Source organism: Engystomops pustulosus, chromosome 4, assembly GCF_040894005.1.
Source record: "Engystomops pustulosus chromosome 4, aEngPut4.maternal, whole genome shotgun sequence".
Classification (NCBI taxonomy): Eukaryota; Metazoa; Chordata; class Amphibia; order Anura; family Leptodactylidae; genus Engystomops; species Engystomops pustulosus.
The window spans coordinates 153159904-153175775 of record NC_092414.1 but is presented as its reverse complement, the minus strand read 5'-3'; the positions used below and the strand labels follow the sequence as shown (position 1 = coordinate 153175775).

Here is a 15872-nt window from a genome sequence, read left to right as displayed (position 1 = left end):
TATATTGAGTTGAATATTAGTCCTTAAGTACAAGGAGGCAGAGCAGGGATTTGAAGAGACACAGAATTGTCAGTCAAAATAATGGGGTGTGGTTCACTGCCAGCCTGGGAGAGAGAAGCGTCACAAACACCAGACATGAGTCACAAAAGCTAATTTGCATATCAGAAAAACATCTGTAATTTAGGCACAGTGCCCCACTGGCTACTAATTTTAGGTGATATGGGGAGGACTTGTAACTTGCAAGGGGGTCTGATCACTGAAACAATATACTGAAATATGGCTGTATTGCAGATTTGGCAATATAGTGGACCTGCATTAGACCTCCTTGCATCTGAAAGGGTCTAATGCAGAGCGTTCTATGACAACTATGGACGCTTCGGTGATGGTTGTGGGTGTTATAGCAACAGATGTAAGCAAAGCATGTACGGTATATTTACTCTAAAAGCAACCCACTGGACCACTGACTGTTCACGCTGGATATACGAAGGGGCTCTGTCCCAATGCCTTGGGGCTGGATGATTCTACTCCTGATTGGTGTAGAATGGCACTACAGCCAGTTCCTGGCCCGGGACATAGCTAATGTACATTGTATAATGTAACGTACACAGGAGGCATAAGGGGGGTTGCAATTGCTGACCTTGCACCAGTTGAACCCTTGTTTTTTGCTATTGGTTGTTTATTGCTTATTCACACAACAGTTTACAATCTGCAAGCTGTGTGGTGGTGTAATCTAATATATAAATCTGAGTGCATGTGTGTGTATGATCTGAAAATATTTGCTATTAATATTTATTAAATGTATATTGTACTATCCTTTACTATTCCCTAGTGTCTGGTACATCTGGAATTTTATTATCGGGGATTCATAGACTGCAAACTCTTGTGAGCAGGCTCCATTATTTCATATGACCATGTTATTGCGCTGCAATGTCTATAGTGTTTGTATATGTACCCCATGATCTGTAATGCGCTGTAGAATATGATGGCACCATATGAATTTCTATTTATTTTATTTATGAGGTCATGAATAAAAAACACCTCTATTAAACGTGTTCATTATATAACCTTATGGCACCTTCTTACTAGATTTATATTTAGAATAAGAACATATACAATTCCTGGTATTGGATGGGGAATGGTGATTTGCTTTGTTATCTGCATCCTCCTGGAATTCTCCTTGCACCAAGCGTTATGTGTTTGTTGTGTCCTAAATTAGGCAGATAACAAAGAGGGAAATTCCAACCCCCAACCGGTGTCATAAATCACATGGCACAGCCAGACCCCAAGGAAAGCACTGGATGAACATCTCTCTGAAAGAGAAAACAGTCTAATTGGGTCATCCTTTCCCTGTCCTCTGTCTCCAGTTCAGTAATCCTCATTTAGTTAATCCAGGGGCTGCACACAAGAACAAATACTAAATATCACACCAATTATAATGTATATAAATGTGCATGCGCCTCCACTTGACTTGTGTCCTGGCTATGAAGCCTTATTTACACTTCGCTTAGATAAGCGTATTTCTGAGAATTAGACCTCCAACATGCTTTTTATGGCAATTTACAGCTAATTTTTACTGTATTTTAATGTTTATTGTAGCCAAACTAAATGGTGGACAATTTATAAGGTTCATATACAACTGCCTTATTTGTATCTGCTACTGATTTTGACTTGGAACTTGTCTTTTTTTTTATTAGCATTTTAAGCCTTACACTACATCTGCATGCATTACATAACCGGCATTCTATAACTTCTTTTGTTTATAATGCAGATGTTAACTAAATAAACTTTTAACCTTCAACCAAAGTGCATAGATTAATAGTGCAGATGATAAAGTACACGATGAAGTTTAATATTTTTAAAAAACTGTTGCGTCAGGTTTCTATCCACCATTTCTGCTTTTAGCGTTGTGTAGAAAGCTGATAGATAAGAAGCTAATAAAGTTTCTAATGACAACTCTTTACAGACTGGATAGAGATATCTCCATGTATGAAGAGAGTTAATATTCCTCCTTTACTAATCTATCTGCTGTGTACAGTCTTGAGAAAACTTTCAGACCCACTGCTCACTACAGAAGAAAATGGACAGCGAAGTCTTTTTCCTTAAAAAAAAAAAAAAAAAAAAAAAAGCAACGTCTAACATGCACTGCCACCATTCATTCATTCATGGCCAACCATATACATGTCCATCTAGCAATCCCCCACAACAAATTACCTTATATACTCGAGTATAAGCCTAGTTTTTCAGCACAAAAAAATGTGCTGAAAACCCAAACTCGGCTTATACTCGAGTAAAAAATATATAGGTTTTACCAGGTTTTTGTGGTAAAATTAGGGGCCTCGGCTTATACTTGGGTCGGCTTATACTCGAGTATATACGGTATATATTGCCCGCATAATGCACTGAATTCTTCCTTAATAAATGGAGATTCCTCCCATACTAAACCTGTTTTGTCCCTCCTGTTCTAAATGTCGGCGCACCCTAAAATGATAACAATTTTGTGAGATTACGTTTTAAAATGTAATGTATTATATAGATACTGTTAATATATGCATTAAAATATTACAAATTGTGAATTTATTTATCATAACAGATTTCTTAGTAAATACATATCACACTGGTTTACTTCAGTTTTACTCGATGGCCTAATAGTGCAGCCTAGTGGCCACATTCACAGTAGCACTCAGGCTCAGTAAAAATGGCCAAATTTACCCTCTTCTGTCAACCCCTGGATTTTTGATCATCATAAACAAGGGCTGTCATCGGGACAGTAACGCTGGTCCTTTAAAGAGCATGGTACACACTAATGGATGTATTTTCTTTTATTTACATAAATGCAGAAAAGTTATAAGCCTTCCCTATAGTTTATAAGTAATAAGTAATGAGCCTCACCAATCCCTTTGCTTCATGTCCCATATTACAGTTGTAACTTGACAAAGGTCGGATGATCAAAACATCATGTAATCATGATCGGCTTCCTATGTAATACCAATTAATTATATAGTACAATTCTTATAATTCTGCATTTATGTAAATAAAAGAAATTGCATCCATTGGTGTGTGCCATGCTCTTTGATTGACATAACTGGAGTGAGAATCCTACATAAGCACCACCTGCAACAGTGTGCGGTGTCTGAAATAGTAGTACAAGAAACTAGACATGTTGCTAATTTTCAGAATTAGGGATACTGTAAATCTGATTATGGCAATCGATTTCTGAGACAATACAGTTCTTTTTATATGCTACACCACTCTTGCCATTGGAAAAAACTTGCCTTTGAGTCAACATGTTGTCCATATAGTGGACTCTGTGTACAACATAGGCCCCCTCACCCATTACTCTCTGGGATTATCAGGCTAAAAACAAACGACAGGTACATGAAATCCGGGCAGTACATGATTCATAGACCAAGCACTAACAATGCTGAAGACGGCTCAAAGCAACATAGTGATATATATTGTTCTGCTACTATTTTTCATATTTCTGAAATAAAAGGATGCGCTGAGACTTTACTGGGTGCATGTATATACAGTATATGTGTAAAAACATTTTTCTGGATTTATAGATTTTTTTTTTTCTTGACTTGATCTAATGGAAAAAGTTTAAATACCACTGTCCTTGTCAAAGGACTGTCAATTTTTGGGAATGTCTCCAGAGAAAGGGTGCTCATTATCAGAAAGGTGAGGGTCCCAATGTCAGATCAGCTGTTCTCCGCAGCTGATAGCTCTGTTCTCAGTGCAATGCTTGAGGCTTGTTTTTGGTTGGCCGAGTAAACCTTTCCCGACAACCTGTGCAGTTCCTCGGGCCACAAACAACTGATCCAGGTGTTTGCTGATCGTGCAACAATGGCAGTAGAAAACGACTGCCAAACCCGGCCGTGAACATGACCTGCTGCAGCCTGAGAAATCGGCTTATGCACCAGGCTGTGGAATAGAAGTAAATGGGGATGTGTGCTCCCCGCTGAAAATAATGGCTACCACACATCCCTATTTCATGTTTCTCAGCAGTTGGTAAAGAAAACTCCTTTAATAGTAATTCCCATAGTTTTGAGGTCTTGCCTAATAGAAAATACTATTTACTGGAATAAAAGTAGAAACACGTTAGACTCATGATTCCCCATGAACTTCTTACTCATTGTAACAAGTCCTTTTTTCATATTTCTGCAAGTCCCCCATATTTCAATAAACCAATGGAAACATTCTTAGAACAAATCTATTTATTTTCTTTCTCAGAGTAATGACTGTGTGTAAGCGTCTCAAACTAAAATTTATTAAACAAATATTCCAACAATTAAAATAATACATTTGCTTAACTATTGTAATGCATTTATACAAAATATCGGTCATTGTACAATTATTTCAATTTCATATAAATTATCACCTATTTACATGTAATACTTTCAAGGAATAGAGTTGCAGCCACAAACATCAATAACACAATGAATGGGAGAATACAAAACGCCCCCATCAAGATAAAATTGATTTTCTTTCATTTATACAATGTAGCAAATGTAAGGTGCTTGACCCCTTCTCTAGTGTGTGTGGTCTGCATTGTACTGCTGTGAATTTACTGCAGGCCCCTAGAACAGTGGTGGAGGTTAAAGCAGCAATACAGTATATAGAGTCATTGGTAGGAAGCAGTGGAGTTTCTATCACTGGTAAAGAAGTGGGCTGCAAGTAGATGACCACATATCATTTCCCCACTTTAGCTCAGGTATCTACATATCTAGAAACAGGATACAGATGTCACTTTCTGCTTTCTCTAAAGGGAAGGACATTTTTAACCAAGGATATTAAAATAGTCCTTTTTAAAAGTAAAAATCTTGCAGCAAAAAAGGCCAACAAGAGTGTATCCCACTATAGACACTTTCATGTCCCACTATACACCCACAGTTCAGGGGTTAACAGTCAAATTGGTGGGGATCAACATTGTTGAGGAGAATGAGGATCCCATATGAATGGAGATGGGGAAATAAGGGTCTATAGTGGGACACATGATCATTTATGAGGGGGACTTCTACTAAGCCACACACCATAATACAGGCTGAATAAAACAAAGGAAACTTATCCCATGGATGACAACAGGGAGTGGTACTGACTAGTTTATAACACAATGAAAAGGCTTTAAATCAAAGATGTATTTTATTGTGTTTTTACTAAGCGGGAAGTAGTTTTCTGTAAATAGCAGAGAATGGGTTAAAATAGATGCAATACTCTCCTCATTGATTTCTGCTGCTGCCATATTGAAGAATCCTGGGTCACCATCCCATGCTTGTCACTACATCCTGGTCCCCCCTCAACCACTGGGGAAAAAAAAAGATTATTCGGCTAATCACAGTGTGTAGCAATTCCTCTTTTTAAGAGGGACAAGGAAACAGAGGCAAGTGAGGACCCAGGGAGTGTATGGGGATCAGGTATCTCCCCTTTTATTTATTTTCACCCATTCCATGCCATTTACACAACCCTGGCTCGGGCATCACTTTAATCCTGCAAATTAAATTTATGGAGAAAAAAGATTGAGTCTTATCTCGATCCAGTTGTCCTAGACGGATGGCGTCATACCTGCACATTCTGATCACTGCATTAGACACGAAGCATGGGATGAGTTACAATCACATTCACTGCTTGCTCTCATTTACAATTGCATATTTCATTTCCTGCATAGAAACATATCAGCCCCTCTCCAAACTTGCATGTATACATCTGGAGATCATATACAACAATCAAATGCAAAGTTTGTGAAAGGGTCTGTAAGGTAAGAAGTAAAGTGTCGAAGGCATAGAAAACGGTGCTATGATATACCGGGAAGCCATATTGTAAGCTGGACCAATAGTTATCCCTTCAGTACTGCGGTCACTATGACTTGGGTGGCTGCATGCTCACCCCCAGACAATAGCGCTTACCAATTCATGGGGTCTAACCCCAAAACGGCTGCCCCTGATAGATGTATAGGATGGATACAACAATTAAAAGGAAGCTGAACGATCCTTCTGGAAATGGAAATTCTGTTGAAATTATCAAAGTAAATCAAACCTCTTCATTTTCACAGCAGTAAATAATAATTTAAGAATAGAAAAAAAAAACAAAGCCACATGGCGTTACAAAGAAAAGAGCAAATGACATGACTTCTCACATTACATTGTGACTTTGGTTACTTTGTATTGTAATACATTATTTGGTAACTAGGCTAAACGTGAAGGAGTTAATAGATATATAAAAACTATAAACGAGATTAAATGTAAACGTATAAAACTCTGTAAACATGTTGGTTCTGAGTGAAACTGTGCAACATTGCAAAAAATAATGTGTACACACTCTGGGCTAATGGAAGTGTTCGGCATAGTAATACATTTCTCCCCCCCTCCCCCCACAACTGAAAAAAAGAATTCCAAAATTATGACCAAAAAGTAAAAACACAATATACAACAAAAACACAGGACAGCGATCTAAAGGACACCAATGTACAAAAGAAAACAAGAATGTGACTGGATGCTGGGGAGAGTAACTTTAAAGCCTTGTCAGGTGTGAAGTACATTGGGATTAAGACCATTACACAACCAGAAGCAGCAGCAAGTCTAAATATAAGCAAAGGTAGAGATTAGTACAAGTTGTATGCAGAGGAACTAAGCTCTTAATACTTTGGAGGAGACACCTTTAGGAATTACACAGAAGCCCTGTGAGCCACTAGCATCACTATACTCATACAGTCAGGTGCGGAAATAAATATTCCATCTGCAGATTAACCTATTTTTACTCACTGGAGCTTTTCCATGTTTGTATACGGTAGCCCCTCTCCTGTGAAGTCATTAGGTCTACCGGTCAGCTCTCCATACCTCTAGGCTACTACAGAACTGTATTCCACTAAATATAACAATTCTAGATCATTTTTTCGTAGAACTTACGGCAGGTATTGTAGCCCCCTACTTTGCACAATATGTCCATATTGGGTTGTGAAGTAGGCCAGCGCAGGTGGGACCTGGTGCAGAACTGTCCGGTTGTCCACCTGATAATCTAATCTGCCGAAGCCTCTCAGCGTTTATGATGAAACCTGTGGGGCAGGGTTAACATCAAGCGCTGGTGATGGGCCTTCCCCTTAACAATTTTAGTATTTCAGTATAACCAATCTTCTTGTCACACAGATTGTCCTTTCAGTTGTGATTTGTAAGGACACGAGTTAGGCTACATTCATATCTTTTTTTTTATGGATAAGTTCAGCATAAATGTCCAGAAAGCTCCTGGAGTGTGTGCTGAACATCTCCATCAACAGATACTGGCAGGTGAGGGCATCACAAAGGATGGAAAGATGCAGTAAGGTGCGTCTTCCCATCCTGCTTCCTGCTGCAGAGTGATATATACTATTACTATAGGCCACAATAGCCTATAGGGGACAGATGGAACAGTGCTGTATACACCCCCGGCCTCTTGTCATCACTCAGGAGACACCCTCAACAGGGTACTGTAAGGAGATATGAGCATACAGTGTGACAGCCCACCAGTGTAAGGATACATTGGGAATCCGCACAACATACCCTTATAATGGAGGGCTTAAACTAAAATATGGATGAAGCCTTAGACTGTGCAGAGACACACCCTAAAGAAGTAACACCCAGTTGTCAATTCAGACATGTGTAGGATAAGCAAAAGAGGAAAAGCTAGTTTTATCTTTATCAAAAAATAATCCAGAACAATTATATGCTTTTACTAAAATACAAGTATTTAGTAAAAAAAAAAAAAAGACACGTGAGAAGAGCTCCAAGAACCCTGAGAAATGGCATCTATGCGGTACACCTAAGGATGAAGGTTTTCACAGCATAACATACCCTACAGATGATACAATTTCCAACCCCCTAAACCCTTTCTATGATTTTAGAGGCGAGTTCTATGTCACTGCCACCACATGGATGGGGCATTACTGCTTTATCTCTATGGAGAGTCATGTCAATTAAACATTTTAGTCATCAAAATGAGGTAAAATACTGAGTGGCTGAGAGAATGACACTTTTGGTATGTGACTTGCTTGCACAGTCCAGGTCTAGAATGTATTATCTCACACTGTCTCATAATTGTAACATTTTGTCATTGCGCCTAATTCACAGCTTATAATTCAGTAGTTTAGATTGAAGTCATGGATTGAGAGGTAACCACTAGTCCTAAGAAATGTCATGTAAGGTGAAACACTGGAGGGACTTTGGTGTACACACATACACACTTGCTCTGTATAGATGCAGAGGAATATCTTTCTGGTCATCTTCTAGAAACAGAAGAACAACATTACTAGTAACACTTTACAAGTTCCTTGGGGAAAAGACTAGTTTAGGTTGTAAATGTAGCGCATGTCGGCACTTCAATCCACCCCATCAAAACCTTGTGCATTTTCTATTGCTATATGCAGCTTGTCCCAAAGGTCCTCAAATGTCTCATAAGGTGGCAAGTCCAGGCGGTTAAAACTAAACAAAAAAAAAATTAAAATTAATTGAAATAACACAAAATGATTTTATAAAGCAATGATGTCATAATAATAATCTTTATTTATATAAATAAATCAAATTCCCTAGCACTTTATGTCATATATGCACATTAACCTCTTAAGTACTGCCTATTGTACATGTACAAAGAGAAAGCCAATTATTTAACACAAACAGCAGCTTTACATGGGAGCAGCCCATGGAAACCCCCAACCCCCTAACTAGAGAGTCCCAAACTTTAGGTGTGGCGTCCCCCGTTCGGCAGGTCCACCTAACCCAAACATGTTGCTTGATGGACTGCAGTATGGCCCATCAAGCAGCTTTACATCTCTAGCAACTAGGCAATGGCTGTGATTGGCCAGGTGTACAACCAGAGTGCTGGCTGCCACAAAAGACTCTATCACAGACTGCTCGTGACAGGCTGTGATACGAGAGCTATATTTATAATATACTGCAATGCAGTTGTATTGCAGTATACTGCATGAGCAGTAAGACCCAATAGTGTTCAAAAAAAAAAAAGAAGGGAAAAACTTAAGTTAAAATATTTAAAAGAATTTTTAAAAAACAGTAAAAATTCACCCCTTTTCCTAGAATGCATATAAAAATAAACAAAATCCTAAACATGTTAGGTAGTGACATATCCCAATTCTGATCTATGAAAATATAAAAAGTTATTCCCGGTGGTGAAAATTCCCAGTAACAGAAAATAGCGCCAATAGTAATCAAAAGCGCATTTGGAATTTTTTTTCAGCTTCCTAGTAAACAGCATGGCATACGAAAAACCATCACTAGGAAGTATAATTTGTTACACAGAAAACAAGCCCTCATACAGCTCTGTACACATACAAATAAAAAAAAAATTTGGTACATTTTTAAAGACTGGGAGTAATAAATGGAAATGCAAAAAATGAAAATGGTTTGGTCCTTAAGGGGTTAAAAAAATGCACAAAAGGTTTAATCTCTGTTCTCATTTATGCCTGCCCCTATGTCCCATTCTTTACAGGCCCTGTACATTTTGTTTTTTTTATCAGCCGGATGTTGTACCCCCATAAACCAATCTCTTGTAGAACAACCTTCCAGTGACAAATATGGGTTTATCTGGAGTGTGTGATATGCCGTAATTACTAAGAGATTCTGACCTCTTCTTATTAATTCTTGTAAACCTATAACCTGCTCCAGTAGTTTGGTGCAGCCTATAGCAAACTTGGCAGGCCAAGGTATCCTCACCACAATCGGCCTTGTCCAACATTTGCCGAGTTCACGTTGTTTTATTTTCAGGGGCAAAAAGTCCAAAAGTCCAAAATTCCATAGTGTGCACCAGGAATTGTTCATGTCTTGAATGCTAACAAACTGTCCCCTAAGTGTCATACCTTGTGCGCCAATGTTTGTGAGAAAAAGGAAAATAATTCTATGGTTTTGCATATAAGGATAAAAACATTTGAAGCGAAGACAGATTTTTTTCATACACAGGTTAAAAACAATAATAAATTACCATGTGTGTGCTCTGGGAAGTTTCTCTGGTGAGCCCCATTTTTCAACTGTAAACAATTGTGGTCCATTTGAGCCTGAAACCAGACAGATTAGGATTTACTGAAACAGATTAGTCTTACTGAAACTTCATACATAATGTTAACATTAAGAAAGTTATACAAAGAAATCACAAGATGTGCAATATATTAGCGTGGAATATGATCATTATTATTACATGAGATAATAGAATTACTAACGATTTAAAGTAAATGTCTGCAGTGTAAAGTTTTCTCTGGATTTTGTGCACAGTACTGGCTTCCATGTTGGCAGTACTGCATGTGTATAATATGGAATATTTCCACACATGTGCTGCACTCTACCTTTAATGTATTTAAGATGTATATTGTAAGGCCTCAACGCTCTAACCTATTTGTGTATTGAACATATAAAATGTATCAATTTAACTACCCATCTACTACTTACCCACTCAAGAAAATGGAAAAGTAATATGTCAGTTTTGATATTGTATTGTGAGTTTACACAATGTATACATTAGTACATTAGACATAATCCTACCATATAGCTCAGCAAATCCATTCATTGGTACTCTTGAAGTACCAGTGACAAACTGCAGTAAGCGAATCCTCTTTTCTGCATCCATCATTAATACGGCCTAAAAATAATCATATTTTTAATAGTATATTTTAATAGTATATTTTGTTACAGCACTTATGGAGTAACTAAACATTTGAAACGAATTATTTTTATTTCAGAAATTAATAGTCCAGGTGATGAAAGTAAACTTTGTAATATACGTCATTCAAAAGCCTTCCTATGTCTTTTTTCTGCTCTTCCTCATGCAGTGTGCAGTTTATTTGAAAACTGAACTCTGTCCACTTCAGACAGAAAAGGAGGCTAATGGTTAACTATATCCAAACCTGGATGACTATTTAGTAACTGTGTGTCATTAGATACTTTTTCAGGTTCCTTGTCTCAGCTGTCAGTGAAGAACAGGACAAAAAGTTAATTTACACAAACTTAACACCTAAACAACATGTGATGTTTCTGTATGTCACATGTCTGTTAAGGATATATGTGCCCCCTCCATAAATAGGGCAGCAGACACCTACAATCGGTGCTGGCACCGATCATCATCAAACGCAAGTGATGGCACCATCTTTGACCTGGTTGCACACCCTGCCGACGTCAATGGAGGGCACCATCTGGTTGCTTTGACAGCTAGAAACCTAACCAAGGCTGTTATAGTAGGATCTGTAAATCCAGTGATTTATAGTATTCTGCAATATGGTAGAATTGCGGTATATTGTTTAAGTGATCAGACCCTTATGGCTCAAGTACCGTAGGGGGTTAAATGAAAATTAAAAGGAACAAACACAATCAGAAACATGCAAGGTCAAAAGTTTGTATGGTTCCCAAAACGGTAGAAATTAAAGTAGAGGTGTCATTTGGGGTGCACAGTGAAAGCCGTAAATACAAGAATTTGTCTTTGAACAAGAATTTGGCAATTTTGCTGCATTTTTACATTTTTTTCAGCTTCCCAGTACATGGCATAAAATATCAAATACTAACACTAGAAAGTACTAACTGAAAACAAAACCTTATGAAGCTTTCTACAATAAAAAAAAGTTGAGCATTTTTCAAGGTGAGAAAAATAGAAACACAAAATGGAAAAAAGTTCTTCAGCAGAAAAAAAGGTTAAAATGTTAAGGAAGAAAGGCAGGGGACAAAGAAGGACACAGGAACATTTTTCTTTAACAAAGTATATTACAAACTTCAACGATTATCATCTGCACTTTAGATGTAGAAAACTTAGTTAAAAGTTTAGTTACGCATTAATGCATGCTATTACTTTTCAAATTTTGGACAACCCCTCAAATGTCTTTAACCATTCGTTTAATTCTACAATGTGTTTGATTTGAAATTTTGGCAGGGTGCAGCAATAAAATAAGGTTACAATTCCTACTGCTCTTACAACGCTCAGGTGCAAGAATGTGGCAGCTTGTCAGTAATATCAAGAACTAGAAAATGAATTGGGCAGATAAATTCTTGAAACTCAAAGTTACTCTATAAAAGTCCCCATCGCTTCTGACTGGACAAAGTGTTATTTTTCTAGCATTATTACTTACACTCCAACTACATTTGGAAATTCCTTACCTTCTCAGCATGAAGGCCATCACCTTCTTATGTTTAATGTGACTTGCTGCCTGTATTATTCATTAGAGTATCATCTTTCATCAATGTTAATTTCCAGAAAGCAGCAGGTCATACTTATTGTATTTATTCCACATGAATTCATAACATTTTTATGCTGATTATATTAGAATAATACAAATATTTTGGTTTCCATTCCAGTCATCTGTATAACACCAGACGTTTCAGAAGGAAACATTGTGGTTTAGAAGACAACTTTTATCTATGTAATGAGATTTTGATAAAACATATTCATGATGAAGAAGTTTCCTCTATTGGCACATACAGACAGTCCCTGTGTTACATATAAGATATGTTGTTTAGGTTCATTCTTAAGTTGCAAGTCTAAACTGTTATGTCACAAATAATTTTTTTGTCCAAGTGACAGAATTTCAGAATTTTTTTGATGTCATGGGAACAAGGATTAGCAATAAAACATTACAGACCTTAAAGCCCATCATTGCAGCCTGGGACTGTAGTAATAGCATTCAGAGAGCAAAAAAAAAAAAAAAAAGAGAGAAGGCCACAGCATCCAATATGATGAAAAAAGGTTAAACCTTTATTCACACAGGCATAGAAAAAACTGCAACGTTTCGATTCACCATGAATCTTTGTCAAGCTTTGTGTGCACATGCACATATATATACACCCATTTCTTAGTGACATCATTTCCTGTTATACAAACTTTTTTCTTTTTCATCACAAATTCATATATTTACTATTATATACATTGTGTGTATTACACTGTATTTGTTTCACTTTTGATATAATAGTAAATATATGAATTTGTGATAAAAAAGAAAAACAAATTTGGTATAACAGGAAATGATGTCACTAAGAAATGGGTGTATATATATGTGCATGTGCACACAAAGCTTGACAAAGATTCATGGTGAATCGAAACGTTGCAGTTTTTTCTATGCCTGTGTGAATAAAGGTTTAACCTTTTTTCATCATAGTGGATGCTGTGGCCTTCTCTCTTTTTTTTGTCCTAGACTATGGACTATGGTAATTGCATGGCTTGCTGTCTTTTTTTTCCTCTTTTTTTTAGCATTCAGAGAGCTTCACCAGAGGTCTCAGTGGGCAGAAAAGTCAGTGTGTAACTAGGGGTCGTCTGTAAGTCCTTAAAGGGGTTATCCACTTCCAGCATATATACAGTATGATATGGTTTGTGTAAGGAAACATTATCCAATTTTCCAATATACTTTCTGTATCAATTCCTCATGGTTTTCTAGATCTCTGCTTGCTGCCCTGCTAAAAAAAGCTTCTATTTTTACTTACAGTAGATATAAATCTGTTCATGTGATGTGAAGCAGGTGCACAAGCTTTTATCCAATGGAAGTAAACAAAGAAGCTTTTTTTTTAGCAGGACAGCAAGCAGAGATCTAGAAAACCATGACAAATTGATAAAGAAAGTATATTGGAAAATTGGATAACTTTTCCTTACACAAACCATATCAAATATTTGCTGAAAGTGGACAACCCTATTAAGTATACGTCACAATTTGTCCAAAACGTATACATAAAATTCTATAAACTGGATAAAGTGTGGAAATCACAATATTTTTGCTCTGTTTATAGAACAAAGAAAATCAACACCTAATGGGTTTACAATTATTAAGTTGACTTAAAGGTGTAAGTGACTTCAGGCAATTGCATCAGGGTATTATGGTGGAGGATAATGGTCCTAGTCACTATGGTGAGGTAATTTATTGAAGAGGCTATATAAGCTCTGTTGAAGGCTGTGATCTCTTCACTTCCTAGCAGGCACATTGCCATACATAGCACAGTGGCATCAAAATGTAGCATTATCAATACAAATAAAGCTTGTAATGGATGCTTTGTAGTCACTTATACAATATCTGATTTTCAGCAGACTAAGCCATACTATGGAAATAAAGCAATAGGCATTATGAAGGAGACCAGCAAAAACCTTCTCACCTTCCAAAACCACTGAATAACTGGGTGTCCAAGAGAATAACCATTCTTATACTTTGTATGTTCTCTCCAGTTGTTGACATCCACGTCCCCCAAGCCACACATGAGGAGCTAAAAATAAAAACGTTAAAAGGAATCACTGACTGCGAAATTATTACATGAATGAACAGAAATTGGTTTAGTGATATTAATACGATACCTCCAGCTCATTTTCATCAAATATTTTAATCAGATCCGGAGGAATCAGTTCAAAAAATCCCTTTGGAGAAAAAATAAACAAAAGTGTATATTTGTGTTTACAGGAACAAGATATATACACCTATATATACTCTAAATCATGGCTACATGCTTTCTGTTACTAATTTCATATCTGTATAAATTAAATCATTTTTGTAGATTACTTTCTTTCCATTATTTATGTGAGCAGCCATCTTGCTTGAGCAGTTCCTTTAAAATGTTAAAGCAAATTTACTGTCAAAATCCATCATGATAAACCAAGGACACTTTACCAACGTGATGGTGCCTCGATCTGGGGGTATTTTCTTATATTTGTTATCCATGACTTCCTTCCTTCTAAAATCTACTATTAAAATTATGCTAATAAGCCCAAAGTGGTTTGGGTGTGTTACCGGAGCCCATTCCATGCTGCAGATTCACAAGCTCTAATACTGTACAGGAGCACTCCCCCACCTTCCCGGTCACTTTCTCTCCCTCGGCCTGCTATAATCTCACAGCAGCAGGGAGTTCAGTACACAGTGGGAGATGGAAGTGCTCCTGCCCAGTGTAACATCCTGTGAACTCAGAGCATGGAGAGGCTCTGATAACGGTAAGTGCTTCTGGTTTAAAATGCTTGAGTTGGGTAGATTTCCTTTCCATAATATGCTTTACAGTAGCCTGAAGGCCAAAGCCAGTAATACAAATGCCGTCTTAGTGCGGTCTATAGGAGAGTTTGCTAGGTATTTTCTGTGCAGAAAAGGGCAAGATGTAATACACTAACCTCTTTAAAAGATGCCATCTGTTTTTGAATTCTGTTCACAAACCTCCACTGTATGACAAGACTTAAGAAAGAGAAAACAACATTTTTAAAATACTTAACTACTTGATTCAGATAGTGACAGCTTACAGATAATCCAGACAATAAAAGAGGTGAAAAGCTCCTACCTACAGCAATAAGTTATTGTGAAAAAAGGGGCCTACTGCAGTAAACCCCAAGTTCTTTTGACTAGTTCTGGCTAATAGATGGGAGTCCATGAAATGCATACTGGATGGCTTAAACCACATGAAATTAAGTTTTGTACTGAATTTGTAAAGATTTGGTGTCCTCCTGAAAAGTCATAATGACAGGCCTAGCTTGGCCGTGCAACACATGACATGAAATGGGTATCAGTGCACAAAGGTGGACATTGTACCATGGGAATAATATGAACTCAGTAAGGTATGTATACTGCAATTCATTTTGGTTTCCAAGTTTAGGCATACTTAAGTGTAGCTTTATAAATTAAAGAAAACGCTAGGTATTGGGTGGCTGGTCTTCAAGGCTATCAAAAACTAGTTATTACAACACATCATGTCCAAAGTTGTAGCAGGTTCCTCCTGCGTAAAACCAAAATGTCCATTCACTGATTCATAAACACTTCCATACATTGATTTGCGAACTTACTGTATGTATTCTTTCTTGTTCTTATTGGTGACTACTATGTCTGATCCTCCAGGCTTAAGATCATGTTGATGTGTCTGCAAAAAAAAAAAATGGAAAAAATAGTTGTTTATTCAGCTAGTAACATGTCCGGC

At 37.2% G+C, this 15872-nt stretch overlaps 1 protein-coding gene across 2 annotated transcripts in view; it reads right to left on the bottom strand.

The window, feature by feature from the left end:
- Window positions 1-7626: 7626 nt before the first annotated feature.
- NEDD4 (NEDD4 E3 ubiquitin protein ligase) overlaps window positions 7627-15872 on the bottom strand; it is an 83938-nt gene continuing 75692 nt past the window's right edge. For both annotated transcript variants that reach the window (XM_072148160.1, XM_072148158.1), the window contains 7 exons: window positions 15742-15815; window positions 15079-15139; window positions 14281-14340; window positions 14085-14192; window positions 10509-10605; window positions 9955-10027; window positions 7627-8444 (listed from right to left, as the gene is read on the bottom strand). In XM_072148160.1, coding sequence (XP_072004261.1) covers window positions 8342-8444; window positions 9955-10027; window positions 10509-10605; window positions 14085-14192; window positions 14281-14340; window positions 15079-15139; window positions 15742-15815 — 576 coding nt within the window. In that variant the 3' untranslated portion in view covers window positions 7627-8341. The remainder of the gene's footprint in view (window positions 8445-9954; window positions 10028-10508; window positions 10606-14084; window positions 14193-14280; window positions 14341-15078; window positions 15140-15741; window positions 15816-15872) is intronic.